The sequence below is a fragment of the Manis javanica genome, chromosome 10 (assembly GCF_040802235.1).
Source record: "Manis javanica isolate MJ-LG chromosome 10, MJ_LKY, whole genome shotgun sequence".
NCBI classification, from domain to species: domain Eukaryota; kingdom Metazoa; phylum Chordata; class Mammalia; order Pholidota; family Manidae; genus Manis; species Manis javanica.
Window position 1 is genome coordinate 63,820,678 of NC_133165.1, and position 13,288 is coordinate 63,833,965.

At 36.7% G+C, this 13,288-nt stretch overlaps 1 protein-coding gene across 3 annotated transcripts in view; it reads left to right on the forward strand.

The window, feature by feature from the left end:
* Window positions 1–279: 279 nt before the first annotated feature.
* The window catches only part of HELB (DNA helicase B), a 34,084-nt gene continuing 21,075 nt past the window's right edge, over window positions 280–13,288 (forward strand). The window contains exons 1-7 of one of the 3 annotated variants that reach the window (XM_017671429.3): window positions 280–528; window positions 1,849–2,259; window positions 3,131–3,300; window positions 5,367–6,245; window positions 7,111–7,288; window positions 8,451–8,592; window positions 10,582–10,733. In XM_017671429.3, the coding sequence (XP_017526918.2) occupies window positions 342–528; window positions 1,849–2,259; window positions 3,131–3,300; window positions 5,367–6,245; window positions 7,111–7,288; window positions 8,451–8,592; window positions 10,582–10,733 (2,119 nt within the window). In that variant the 5' untranslated portion in view covers window positions 280–341. Of the gene's footprint in view, window positions 902–1,848; window positions 2,260–3,130; window positions 3,301–5,366; window positions 6,246–7,110; window positions 7,289–8,450; window positions 8,593–10,581; window positions 10,734–13,288 lie in introns of all 3 variants that reach the window. The other 2 variants (XM_017671430.3, XM_017671431.3) reach the window with 2 other exon arrangements.

Genomic DNA, 13,288 nt, shown 5'->3' on the forward strand with positions numbered 1-13,288 from the left:
GTGCTCTCTCCGAAGGGGATGCGGTGCGCTAGCAGTTCTGCAGGTGCCCTGACCGACCCGCTGGTTTCCTGCACGCACCTCTCGGACGCTTAAATGTGGTTGCGGAAGCCACAGAGCAGGAACCACTCTCCGCTCGCCCCCTCCGCCCGCTACGTCCCATCCCCCGCCGCGCTGGAGACCTGGGCGGAGCCTCGCCGCCACCCCGCCCCGCCCCACCCCGCACGCCGGCGGCTCGGGGGCGTTCCCGGAATCTGTCGGTCTTACAGTCGCCGAGCTGATTGGCTGATCATGGCCCTCTGGATCCACGTTGTCCCGGGTTGGGGGTACGCTCGGGAGAGGATATGGCCTGGCGGAATCATTGCTTGCGTGAACTGCAGGGACCTCTGCTCCCTCCCAAGGACCTGGGGGAGGAAGACGATGACTCTTTGCAGGAGGATGTGGAGGAGGGTGAAGACCAGTTGTTTGTGGACGCCGAGGAGCTCTGCAGTGGGGGCGTCAAGGCTGGCAGCCTCCCCGGGCGCCTCCGCGGTGAGAAATCACCTGCCCCTGAGGACTGGGATTAGGGGGATGCAGGAAGTGTTTCCCATTCTGGCTTTGTCCTAAATTGGCGCCCAGTCGTTGCTTACAGACTTCCTTTGGGATGGCCTATCTGTTTCGCCTTACTTAGGTTAAAATAATAATAGTAATAGCTGTGACTTTAAAACTATTGCATGTTAAGTTTGTGCTCTGCACATATTATCTCGTTTAATGTTCACAACTCTGAGATAGTTTTATAAAAGTGGATTTGAGCCTGTATTCACACCCAGAATCAGGGCTTTAACCTATGACCTTATTCTGGAGTCAAATATGTGGCTGTTTTTCAACTGCTAAGAAAACACACACTCACAAGAAACACCTTAAGGTATGGCTGATTCATTAACTTTGTGTTAATAACCTTGTGATCCGTTGTTTACCTTGTGTAGTTTCCCCTGCTGTATTACATCTATTATGTGAACGTTGTGTTTTACGTGGTTATTTTAACGTGCAGACCAGTGCTGTCCAGTAGTATCCTGTGTTGATGGCTTTGTTCTATATTAGTACTGTCCAGTACAAGAAGCCACTAGCCACATGTGGCTATTGAGAGCTTGCAATGCAGCTAGTGCAACTGAGGGGCTAAAATTTAAATTTATATTTAATTGCAACAGGATAATTAAATTTAAATGTGAGTGGACAGCACAGGTTAGAAAATTTCAGGTATTTATGGAGGGTTTAGTCATTTATTCTGAAAGTGTTAGTGACTGGTGATTATGTTCCAAGTAAGGTGCTTGTTGCTGGAATACCCTGAAGAAGTAAGATGATGAGTTTGCTGTCCTAATTAATGGAGCCTACCCTGTAGTGAATTAAACTGACATTCTTTAGATAATCACACAAGTAACTATAATATTACTTAGTACTTAAAAGGAATAGTAAGTAGTGATATGAGAGGTTATATTCATGAGATTGAAGGTGGTCTTTTCTGAGGAAATGGCAATTGAGCTGAGGTCTGTAGGAAATGGGGTAAATAGTAAGGAAGAGAACATTTAAGGCAGATGGAACAGCTCATGCAAAGACCATGTGGTGGGAAGGACCACGGCATTTTTTAGAAATTGCAGGGTGGTCAGTATTGGCTGAGGTCAGATTGACAGAGAGAGGACTGATTTTAGAAGAGAAATAGCAGACATGGTACATGCCACATACCGTGTTTAACTCTTGGAGTACAAAGACAAATGAAACATTTGTACTATTCTAGAGAGCTTACACGGAGTGGTAGATTTGATAAGACATTGGGAAAGAGGTTTTAAAATATCCTAAATTAACTTTTTTTTTAAGTTGTAATTTTTGATGAAAACACTCAAGAGATATGTCACGTGTTTGGACGTTTTCCAATGAACAGTCCTTGGTGGCGTGTGAAGGTCCAAGTGAAGCCCATGGGATTGAAGAGATACCAAGTTCAAGGATTTCCATCTTACTTTTTACAGTCTGATATGTCACCACCAAATCAAAAACATATCTGTTCCCTCTTTCTTAAAGACTGTGAAGTCTCCAGTGATAATATAAATAAGTTTTTAGCATGGGTAAGTGATGTATCAAGCTATAAAGATCTCAACTTTGAAAATATTAGGGAAACATTAAGAACTTTCCAACAGAAAATTGGAAGGAATGGTCAAAAACAGTCTACACAGAATAAACAGGAACAGTCATCCCCAGATTGTGAGACGTGCTGTCCTCTGGAAAGCACAAGTAAGTGTGATCTTTATCAAGTTTTGCTGTAATTAAGATACTTAATGATGAGTGTGTTTGAAGTATTACCAGTAGAGTATCTTGTAACAGTACTCTTTTTTTAAATTGGTGGGATTAAAATGTGTATTGTTTTTGGAGTATGTCATTGACATTCCAGGTTTCTCATTTTTAACATAAAGAGATTGGGTGAGACGATCTTTAAGCTTCTTTGGTTCCTTTTCAGCTCTAGAACTCTGATTCTCTCTCTCTCTAACTTTTGTATTCATAGGATTACCTTTGAGTCATTAAGAAAAAGTTAGCTGTCTATGATTCCATTTAAGAAGGCAGAAGAGAAAGGCGAGAATATGAGTAATCCATTTTGGAAAGATTTCAGTCCAAAATGGTTTAAAAAATGTTTAAACATGCTTTGTTGTCTGGACATTCACATATATGGAGTATTTTATTTCTTAGTTACATCAAAAAATTTGTCATACATCACTGAGTGACTTAATTGACAAAAGAATCATGGGTACAGTTAGAAAAATGATTATAAAAGTTAATATGTAAATGACTTTTTTTTATGCTTAGCCTTAAATTTATCTTTATATGTAGTCAAAATTTTTATTCTGATTATATTCCCAGCAAAAGGAAGCAAAAGGCTAAGAAGCAGTTAATGTGAGCATTTAAAGATGTGAATTTTGGTGTTAAGCACAATGAAAACCATCTCAGTAAAAAGCAATTGTTATAAGATCAATGTTCTTCCTGATTAAAGTAAATCTCTTTCTTTCTGGGATTTCTTGAACTGCTTGTGCTACATAAGAAAGTCTATCAAATCAGTTCTTCTATGACCTCATTTGTATATTTTGATTTGTTTTTTTCTGATATCCTGTAGTTCCATTTATAACTGTAATGAGAGCTTTGAAGTTTCCCAAAATCATGGAATTCCTTCCAGTTCTTCTGCCTCGACACTTCAAATGTCTCATAAGTTCAGGTTCTAACGAGGTCTTGGAAGAGATAGAAGAGATTTTAGGTACACATCCATGGAAACTTGGATTTAGCAAAGTAAGTAAGATATTTGCTTGGCACTTAGTAATTTTGTATAAGGCAGGATTTCTTACACTTGACAATTTTTACACCTCTTTCAAAGGAAAAGAAAAACTGTGTGGGCCTCAGTTTTCCTTTGAGTGTTACAACTAAATATAAACTTTTATGCCTATAGTTATACAAAAAATTTATAAAGGAAAACAAAATAACAAAATTTATGACCTTCAAATGAGTTATATAAAATAGCTGAATAGACTTTTTTTGTAACTGACTTGTCATTTGCAACTTGAGTCTAGATCTCATTGAAGACACAAAGTTCTTAAGAATTTGGCAAGTACATGCTGCTGGGCAACTCTTCCTTATTTCCTGTTTGAACTTCTGAAAACTTTTGTTATTTGGTACATCATGATATCATTTGATTTTTTTTTTAATTTGGCAGAATAATATTGTTTTCAAATGAATCCACTTCTATTCTTATTATTAGAGGTCAAGAGTAGTGAAGTGGCATTTTGAAGCTCCAGTAACATTAGAAACCAATTGTGGCACTTAAATGCTTGGTTATAGGTGGTTTCCCAAATGAAAATACAATTTAACAATTCTGGATCCCCCAAAATGCTTACAGTGCCTCTCCCTCAACCTCCAATTGGAGAAATACTGGAATAATGAATTTGTTCCGTACATAAAATGACTACGATTTCAGTATGCTTTGAAAAATAAGAATCTGGAATATTAGATTATCATATATATTTATCCGGTAGAGAAGGGAGGGGGTAAAACAAAGAGCTTTTGGGCCTCAAGTGGGAAAAGGGAGTTTAAAGTCCTATTGTTGAGCATGTAAACCACCACCAGAATAAAGACTTTTTACTCAGGTATTGCACTATATTTGTAGTTTGTGTTGTATATTGTATGTTGTTTGCTAGGTCGGCTAACCCCTAAGTCTAAACACCATTTTCTGGGGGTCTTAAGCAGCAGAAATTTATTTTCTAACAGTTCAGGGGGCTACAAGTTCAAAATCACGGTGTTGGCAGGGCTGGTTTCCTCCGAAGCCTCTGTCCATGGCTTGTAAATGGTTCCTCTCCCTGTGTCTTCAACATGGGCTTCCTTCTGTGCCTGTGTCCTACTCTTCTCTTCTTAGAAGGATACCAGTCACACTGAATTAGGGTCCACCCAGTGACCTCATTTTAACTTAATTACCTCCTTAAAGACCAATCTCCAAATATGCTCACATTCTAGGGTAGAGGGGAGGGTCAGGATTTCAACATGAATTTGGGGGAGGACACATTTCAGACCAAAAGATCTAAAAAAAATATATATATATATATAAATAAAATGGAACCAGTGGATGACCTACTGTGTGGATCATGTCTGGACCTCTGCAGTGGAGTTTGAGCAGAATTGGTAATATGTACATTGGAAACTAGGTAAGCCAAGAAATTAAGACAGCCATCAACTTCACTATAACACACCAGTAGTCAATGTAAAAGTTAATATAATCCTAGTACAGCTTGTCCCTCAGCTGTGAATCCTATTTACACTGATTGAACCAAAATTGATTAACAAAATGTATACTGCAACTTTTTTCAAAGGTGGGAGGAAGAGAAACGTGTGAACATGATGGTTTATATAAAAGAGAGCTTCCATAGAGAAAGACTTTCCATAGAGGTAGTCATATTAAATATCTAACATTAAAAAAAAAACCAAGGAATAGTATAAAAAGCTCTTAGAAATGTAGAGATAAATTCTGGAAGAAATAAAGTATTGAAATGCTATCTTCAGAAGGCATGGAAGGGTAAGTGGGGGCTTTTTTTTTTGCAATAAACTTCAGAGTGTTATTTGACTTTTACTACTGAATGTGTATTGCGTTGAGACAATGTAATTTTAATAAAAAAATTATATAGATCTCATCACAGTACAGTAAAACAAATTAGTTATGTATTAGGTACATAGTTTTTTTCTCCAAATTTAGTTGAAAATACATGTCTTCTTGGACTTAAATAAAAATAACATAGGTTTTACTTTAATTCTAATAATATTCATCAACACTTACAATTTTTATAAACAACTTGAACTGTATTTCCTTAAAGATAACCTACAGAGAACTGAAGCTTTTACAGTGTGAAGCGAGCTGGCCAGCATTTTGTCAGTGCAAGTCTCTTCTCAAATTGATAACTGATCTGGAGAAGAATGCGTTAATAATATATGCTACGCTGAAGCAGATCTGTCGAGAACATGGGCACACATTTGTTGAAGAAGCTGACTTGACTTCTCAACTGTTAGGCCATATGTCTTTCCATGATGTTTGGCAGTCTCTGAAGTTTTTGAAGGATATTGGTGTGGTGACGTATGAGAAGTCCTGTATCTTTCCTTACAGCCTTTACCAGGCTGAAAGACGCATTGCCTCTTCAGTATGTGAGCTGATGATGAGGCCTCCATGGCATTTGCATGTCGATGTCAGAAAGGTGCTTGCATCTATTCACACCGCAAAACCTGAGAATTCAAGAAGTGATGATACATTGAAGGAAGGTACACCTGATGAAACAAGATTAGAAAATTCTGTGGACATTCTGGACACACAGGACAGCAGTGACCATATTTGGAATAATGGTGAGAGTGAAGTGAATGCAGAAATAAGTGAAGTTCAGTTGGATCAGGATCAGATGGCAGCTTTGGAAATGATTTGCTCCAATGCTGTGACAGTTATAAGTGGGAAAGGTGGTTGTGGGAAGACCACAATTGTTAGCCACCTTTTTAAGCATATTGAACAGTTGGAAGAAAGAGAAGTAAAAAAAGCTTGTGAAGATTTTGAACAAGACCAGGATGTACCAGAGGAATGGATTACCTTTACTGAGCAAAGTCTACTGAAGGCAGACAAAGCTATAGAAGTTTTACTTACAGCACCTACAGGGAAAGCAGCTTGCTTACTGAGACAGAAAACTGGTTTTAACGCTTATACACTATGTCAGGTAAAGCCTTGTACATTTTTTCTGTAGATAAAACACTTACTTTAAAGACAAACTTTATTTAATGAGTTGATTAATTTTTATTTCTTCCTGATGACAATCTGTAGATATTTATTGAATGTCTTCTGGATCCATGCCTTGTAGCTAGCTAATCATTTAGATTCATGCCACTCAAAATAGCCAGTTTGTAAATTGTTCCTGATGTGCAGTGACATTGGAGCTCGTGCCAGGAAGTGAATCAGTGTACTGCTTCCTTCCTTGAGAAAGTCTTATTTTAGGGGGAAAAAAAAAATCAATTAAAGTATACGCTTAATGATGTTAATTTAGATTCTAGCATAAGCTCTGTTCTTATTGGGACTGGTTGTAAACATGTCATAGTCCGCAGACTGTGTTGTGAGAAGCACTGGAGTTGGTCAGGAGTGCTAAGAGAAGGGCTGAGATGTTTGCAGTGGAATACTGCTGTGTGCAAAGCATGTCAAACACACCAAATATTCATTAGGAAGTAATTTTTTTAGCTATTTGATTCTTGTTTTGTTTTTAGATTAATCTATCTTTTCTGAGTATTCATCCCTGTAACTTTTGTGTTCTCTATTTCTTTAGTCATTTTCCCTAAGTTCTCTACCTATATCTCTCCCCTTTTAAGAGTTTTGTTTTATTTATTTTTAAAATTTTTTATTGAGATATTATTGATATACACTCTTATGAAGGTTTCACATGAAAAAACAATGTGGTTACTACATTTACCCATATTATCAAGTCCCCACCCATACCCCAATAAGAGTTTTGTTTTAAAATAAAATGATTTAAGTGTTTAAAAAAGGTTTTTGTAAAATTTGTAATCTAAATTCAGTCAATACTTTGCTTGTAGGTCAATTATAGCTTCTATTTATGGGAGAAAAAAAACACCACCAAGAACAGGCCATGGAAGTTTTCTTCTGTTAGAGTTCTGGTTGTGGATGAAGGGAGCTTGGTATCTGTAGGAATCTTCAAATCGGTTTTAAATTTATTGTGTGAGCACTCCAAACTTTCTAAGCTTATTATCCTTGGTGAGTTAAAATATTGTTGGAATTCTATTTGTTTACTTCAATGCATTGCAGCTAGTAGTTTACTTATAACATTTCACTGTTTTAATATCCATATCCTACATTTGGGAAGCCATTTCTCAGAGCCCATACTAAAGCTACCCTGAGTTCAGTTTGACCACTGTCTTTATCAGTTTGGGTGTTTTTTTGTTTGGCCAGGATATTAGCAGCCTAGGATGTGCATGAAATAGAGTTGTGAGGGGTTATTGCTAATTACCTAAATGATGACTATTAAAATAGTAAAGATGTCACAGATTCAGAGTAAATAAGAATGTAGATAATTTGGAAATAATAAAGTGTCTGAATTATAAGTAACAAGAATAATTTATGATTTTATGGTAACTCAAATTAGACCTCACCAGCCTCTTAAGTCCTTTGCGGTTCTGGTGAGATTCAGTTAGATTCTGTTGAGTGGTACTGATCTATCTCTATGATTTAATGGAGAAAATACAGAATTGCAGTGTGAGAACCCAATTGCATACACCTAATTTTTTTTAGAATTTCAATGGTATTTTATAAACAGTTGATTCTGTTAATGGCTTAAGCATCTCCCACTTTCCACCAGACAATGGTTTTTCTTATCGCTAGGGTTTGTTTGTTTACATAAAGCAAAAAGATTTTTAATAGAGCCAAACATTATCATTACATTACTAGAATTTATCTATTATCAAATGCATTGAGTGTATTTTGTTTTATATGTTTATTTTATTCATTTGAGGCCCTAGATTCTACTGTGTTTAGTAAGTCATTGAGCAAGATTGAGTAAATGACTAAATCCTTGGTACCTAAAGCCTGTTTTCTCTTTACATGTTGGCTAAAATATATGTTCCTACATTGTTTGCCCTTGGTTATAGGTATAAAGTTCAATTCAGATTTTACCTTATTGTCTTCTCAGTACTTTTTAAAATCTTACATTGTTTAAATTGAATGTTTTTTCTTTGTCAAATATTCTTAAAGACAGTATTCTTAAATCATTTTAAATAGATTTTTTGGGACTTCTTTTCTCAGAGTAAGTCTTTATAATGTTAGCATATATCAGTAGGAAGAAAGAAAAATAATTTTGAAATTTTAGGACCCTGGTTACCTAAGACCTACTGTCTGCCTTTATTTTCCCTTTTACTTTTAGGTGATATCAGACAGTTACCCAGCATTGAACCTGGAAACTTACTGAAAGATCTTTTTGAGACTCTTAAGTCAAGAAATTGTGCTATCGAACTAAAGACAAACCATAGAACAGAATCTGAGCTAATTGTGGACAATGCTACAAGGTATAATTTAACTAAAAATTTATCTTTTTTCTCTGCTGTATTAGAAATAAAAGGTAAAGAAACAACATAGTAACTTTTGAATTAGGGTGATTCAGATAAGTACATTTACTATATATAACCTTTTAGCAAACCTAGTCTCTCTTTTCAGGTATTATATATATACATTTTGGCCCACAGTTAGAAGAACAAAGTTAATATTTTTCATTACTGGTTAACATAAATTATTACTGAAATTTAAAAGTGAATGTTTTTCTGATTTAAGGAAAGTACATATGTGAATTACAGTTGCACTAAGCTTAAAGACTAGAATAAGCCCAAGGGGAACAGAGACTTGGAAGTGATTCATTAGAGCTCAAGGGAGAATTGGGAAAGAAATTTCCCTTAATTTTTGTAAGGGAAACCCAAAGCAAAAAAAATGAGTATGGTATTTCACCCCTTGATGAATCCTGGTGGTATATACTCCCTTTAAAGTAGAAAAGAACCTTCTCTTCTCTTAGTCTTTGGGTAAGCCTGGAGAGTGATCTTCTGTAATAGAGTAATGAATGGGGCATCAGCATGCTAAAAGACTTTCTTTATTCTTTGGGCCAAAATTTATCTTCGTGTTTGACTCTTTTACAAGATGTTTTTGTTGCTGAACATTTCCTTGGTTGGATGTCAGCAGAAACTAGATCATTTTTCTATGCCCTTGTCTACTCCAAGTAAGATAGTGGGAGTAGAGGAAGAGTTGAAAGGAACAGGGTCAATGACAAAGGTTCACATGAAGATATTAAGACACATAATGCAGGTGGATGTGTGATATTCTTTTCCTACAGCTCTTCTGTTCCTTTCTAAATGCCACCTCATTTTTGGGATATTGGTAGCTGATTGGTTATTTTAAAGTCTGAAAAATCTTTAAAGACTCTAAAACACATTAGATTTCTTGAAAGCCAGTTTTATTTGAAACTGAGGAATTCCTTTTAGTAACCCTTTTGGGCTCAGCTCTGCTCCTTTTACCATTTCTTCTTAATCATCATCACCAAATATTTGAATGACAGAAGGATCCCAGTGACCCCAGGGAAATGTTCCTAGAGATACAAATGTATTATGTATCCTGGGTCAGAAACAGAGCAGGAGATCCATGATGATTCTCAGTATCCCAAAAATTAAATTTGAGATATTTCCGGTAAGGACAGCCCCTTCCCTCTCCCTTCCTCTCTTTCATCCTCGTTGGGATGGCTGAGGATGACCCTGTAGGGGACCACTGCCTTTGACATCTAGGCTGCTTTGAGGTGTTTTCAGGGAGTCAGTCGTCTTCCAAATAATATAAGAGACTATTATGACTAGGCACCTGCCCCTTACTCTGCTTTCGGGTATGTTTGCTAGTCTTGGGACATACAAGAACAAAAGATTGGGGAGGGAATAGAAGCACAGAGATGTGGATACTTGATTCAGCTGGGAAAATGAGGCCATATATACCATATATGTAAAAGAAAGGAGAAAAGAAAGAGGATGACGCAAATATGAATAGGGCCCGAAGGAGTCCAACTTAATTTAAAGAGAAAGGGCTATGGAACCAGATGGGTCCACCTTTGCCTCCTAGCTCCCGTTTCTACCTCTGTGGACTTGGACAGCTCACCCCTGCTGACTGAGCCTCATGTTGCTCACCTGTGAAATGAGGCTAATACCTACCTTATAGTTCTCCTGTGGTCTGGAGAAAAGTAGGTCAAGTTCTCAGAATGGTGCTTCGTAAATTCCCTGGCAATTTTTTGTAATGGCTTTAATTTTCTAGGGGTAAGGGACTGATTGATAAATATAACATTATGGTCTGGCTAATTCTATTTTAAAACTCATTAACTGTTTATAATGTGTCTATGAGTAGCCTTTTCACTCTATATATTATCTATTAACAGATATTAATTACTGTAATGACATTACCTCTCATCTGATCATACATGAAGACACATTTTTGGGTACTAATCTTATTGGTGTTTTATTTTATCTTTAATTAAGAATCTCAAGACGTCAGTTTCCGAAATTTGATGCACAGCTGAATATCTCTGATAATCCAACATTCCCTGTCTTGATACAACAGAAAACATTTATTTTTGTCAGACTTCCAGAAGAGGATGCCAGTTCTCAATCATCAAAAAGTAATCATCCCTGTAAGTATAATCTTCTGTGTCACATAGGGCTAAGTATTTCAGTTTTGCAGTAGAGTTATAATTTTATTTGATGGTAAAGGTAAATGTTGCTAGTAAAAAATTAGGTACTGAAAATAAAACTGATTTATTAATCGTGAAAAGCAGATTATCCTAGAATTTTGTAAAGAAATAAGCTCTTGACACATACATACTAAGGGCTCAGAAATATTTGTTGAGTGAAAAAAGGGATGTAGATGATTAGCTTAAAATAAAGTGAAGCCCCAGTAATCCAATTTCTTTCAGGAGGAAGCCTGTCTTAGCTAGAGCAGGTTTTCTTTTACAGCCATTGGAAAAGTAAATACATTCATTATTTCGGCCACATTTGTGAAACAAAAGTAATGGCTGTCAAAGTGTTGCCAAATTGATTTCCTAATAGTTCTGTTTCTGATAAAATGGACAAGCATCACTGCTAGTTATGGGTACTAGGCTGACAACATGACGGGGCTGGGAAGGAGCATGGGATAGGAGATCATCCCTTGTGCATATGACCTGTGTCACGTCACTTAACCATTTGTAAAGTGGGAATCACCGTGGTGGTGCCCATGGAGCTGTTGCGAGCGTTAAGGGCATTCATTAGTTTTGATGTACTGTATACATGTTAATTTTTTGTGAATAATAGATACTAAATTATTGCAAATTAATTTAAATAGATTGAACCTTTTGATCTTATTTGTATTATAAACTTAGCAAACTATTTTTAACAGTATAGTGATTTAGTCAAAACTTAGTGAAATTGAAATTATTATTGAGGATTTATAGTAGTAGCCACAGTGCTTAAAGGTATATCCTTCCTACTTAACTGCTTCCACTCTGTATGTGAAAGTTGGTGACATATGACTTTATCTGTAAGCCTTTCCCCCTTCATGTGTATCACCAATCTCAGTTCCTTTGAGTTAGTGTCCATTCACATGTTAAAATATTCTTTTTATATAGCATCATATGTACATAGTATTCTATAAATGCCTTTTTGGTTTTCTTGATTAGAGAAATAATTTATATTCCTTAAAAAAACATCAAATAATACAAAAGAGAAGTAAAAATTAACATTTCCCTGTAATCTTCCTTGCTCCTTTCCCACAAGAAAGCCCTACAAAGGTCAAATATACAGTAAGAGCTTGATGTTTATTCTTTTTAACCTTTTATCCATATGTAAACATACATTGTTTATTTTGGTTTTATGTAAATTGGATTATTAGGTGCATTTTTCAATTAGTATACTGTGAATAATTAATAGATAATATTTATTTGTACAACAACCTAGTTAATAGTAGGTACTAGTACAGAAGAAGGGAATGAGACTTGGATGGTTAAGTAACTTGCTCTCTCTGCCATTCCATTTAGATGTCCCTAAAATGTGGTTAGTCTTGTGTCTGGCACCCATTCTTTACATTAATGAGAATGCACTTTAAAAAAAGTTGTCTGTTTTCAGAATGGTAGCAGAGCTTAGCTGGTGCTGTTTTTCTATCTTAATTACAAACTGCAGTTGGAAAATCAGTCTCTTCTTTAAAATAAATGAATAAATAGTCCTTAGAGAGGCATATAGTACTTTTTCATTAATAATTAAGTGAATTATTGAGTAAGTTGGTCCATGATTGCAAAGTACAAAGACTTCAGACAGGCTTCATAGCTGGGCTAGAATTTCAGAGATACTGAAATGTGGAAAAATGTGTATCTTAGAATCAATGAAATGCAGTGTGTTTACTAATCTGTGAGATGTAGAGAGGGTGAAAAAAGCCAAGAGCAGAGCAGCTCAATCCCGTGCTAGTAAGGAGAGCAGTGTTCTGTGAGACCTTTGGGGATTCCTGCTGTGGCAGAGGGGGGAGTGGCAGGTGGGGGTGAAGTGGGGAGTGGGGTGGGAGCTGGGGCTGAGCTGGGTATTGGCCATTTTAAAATAATTAATTAATTAATTAATTTTGTTGTCATTAATCTACAATTACATGAAGAATATTATGTTTACTAGGGTCCCCCCTTCACCAAATCCCCCCCTCCACAAACCCTATTACAGTCACTGTCCATCAGCATAGTGAGATGCTGTAGAATCACTACTTGTCTTCTCTGTGTTGCACAGCCCTCCCTATGCCCCCCTACATTATACATGCTAATCGTAAGGCCCCCTTTCTTTTTCCCCACCCTTATTCCTCCCTTCCCTCCCTTTCTCCCCAGTCCCTTTCCCTTTGGTAACTGTTAGTCCACTCTTAGGTTCTATGATTCTGCTGCTGTTTTGTTCCTTCAGTCTTTCTTTGTTCCTATAGTCTTTGGGTTTGAGGTGAGTCTCTTGTAAGCAGCATAGAGATGGGTCTTGCTTTTTTATCCATTCTATTATTCTGTGTCTTTTGATTGGTGCATTCAGTCCATTTACATTTAGGGTGATTATTGAAAGATATGTACTTATTGCCATTGCAGGCTTTAGATTCGTGGTTGCCAAAGGTTCAAGGTTAGCTTCTTTAGTATCTTACTGTCTAACTTAACTCGCTTATTGAGCTATTTTAAACACTGTCTGGTCACTCTTTATTTTT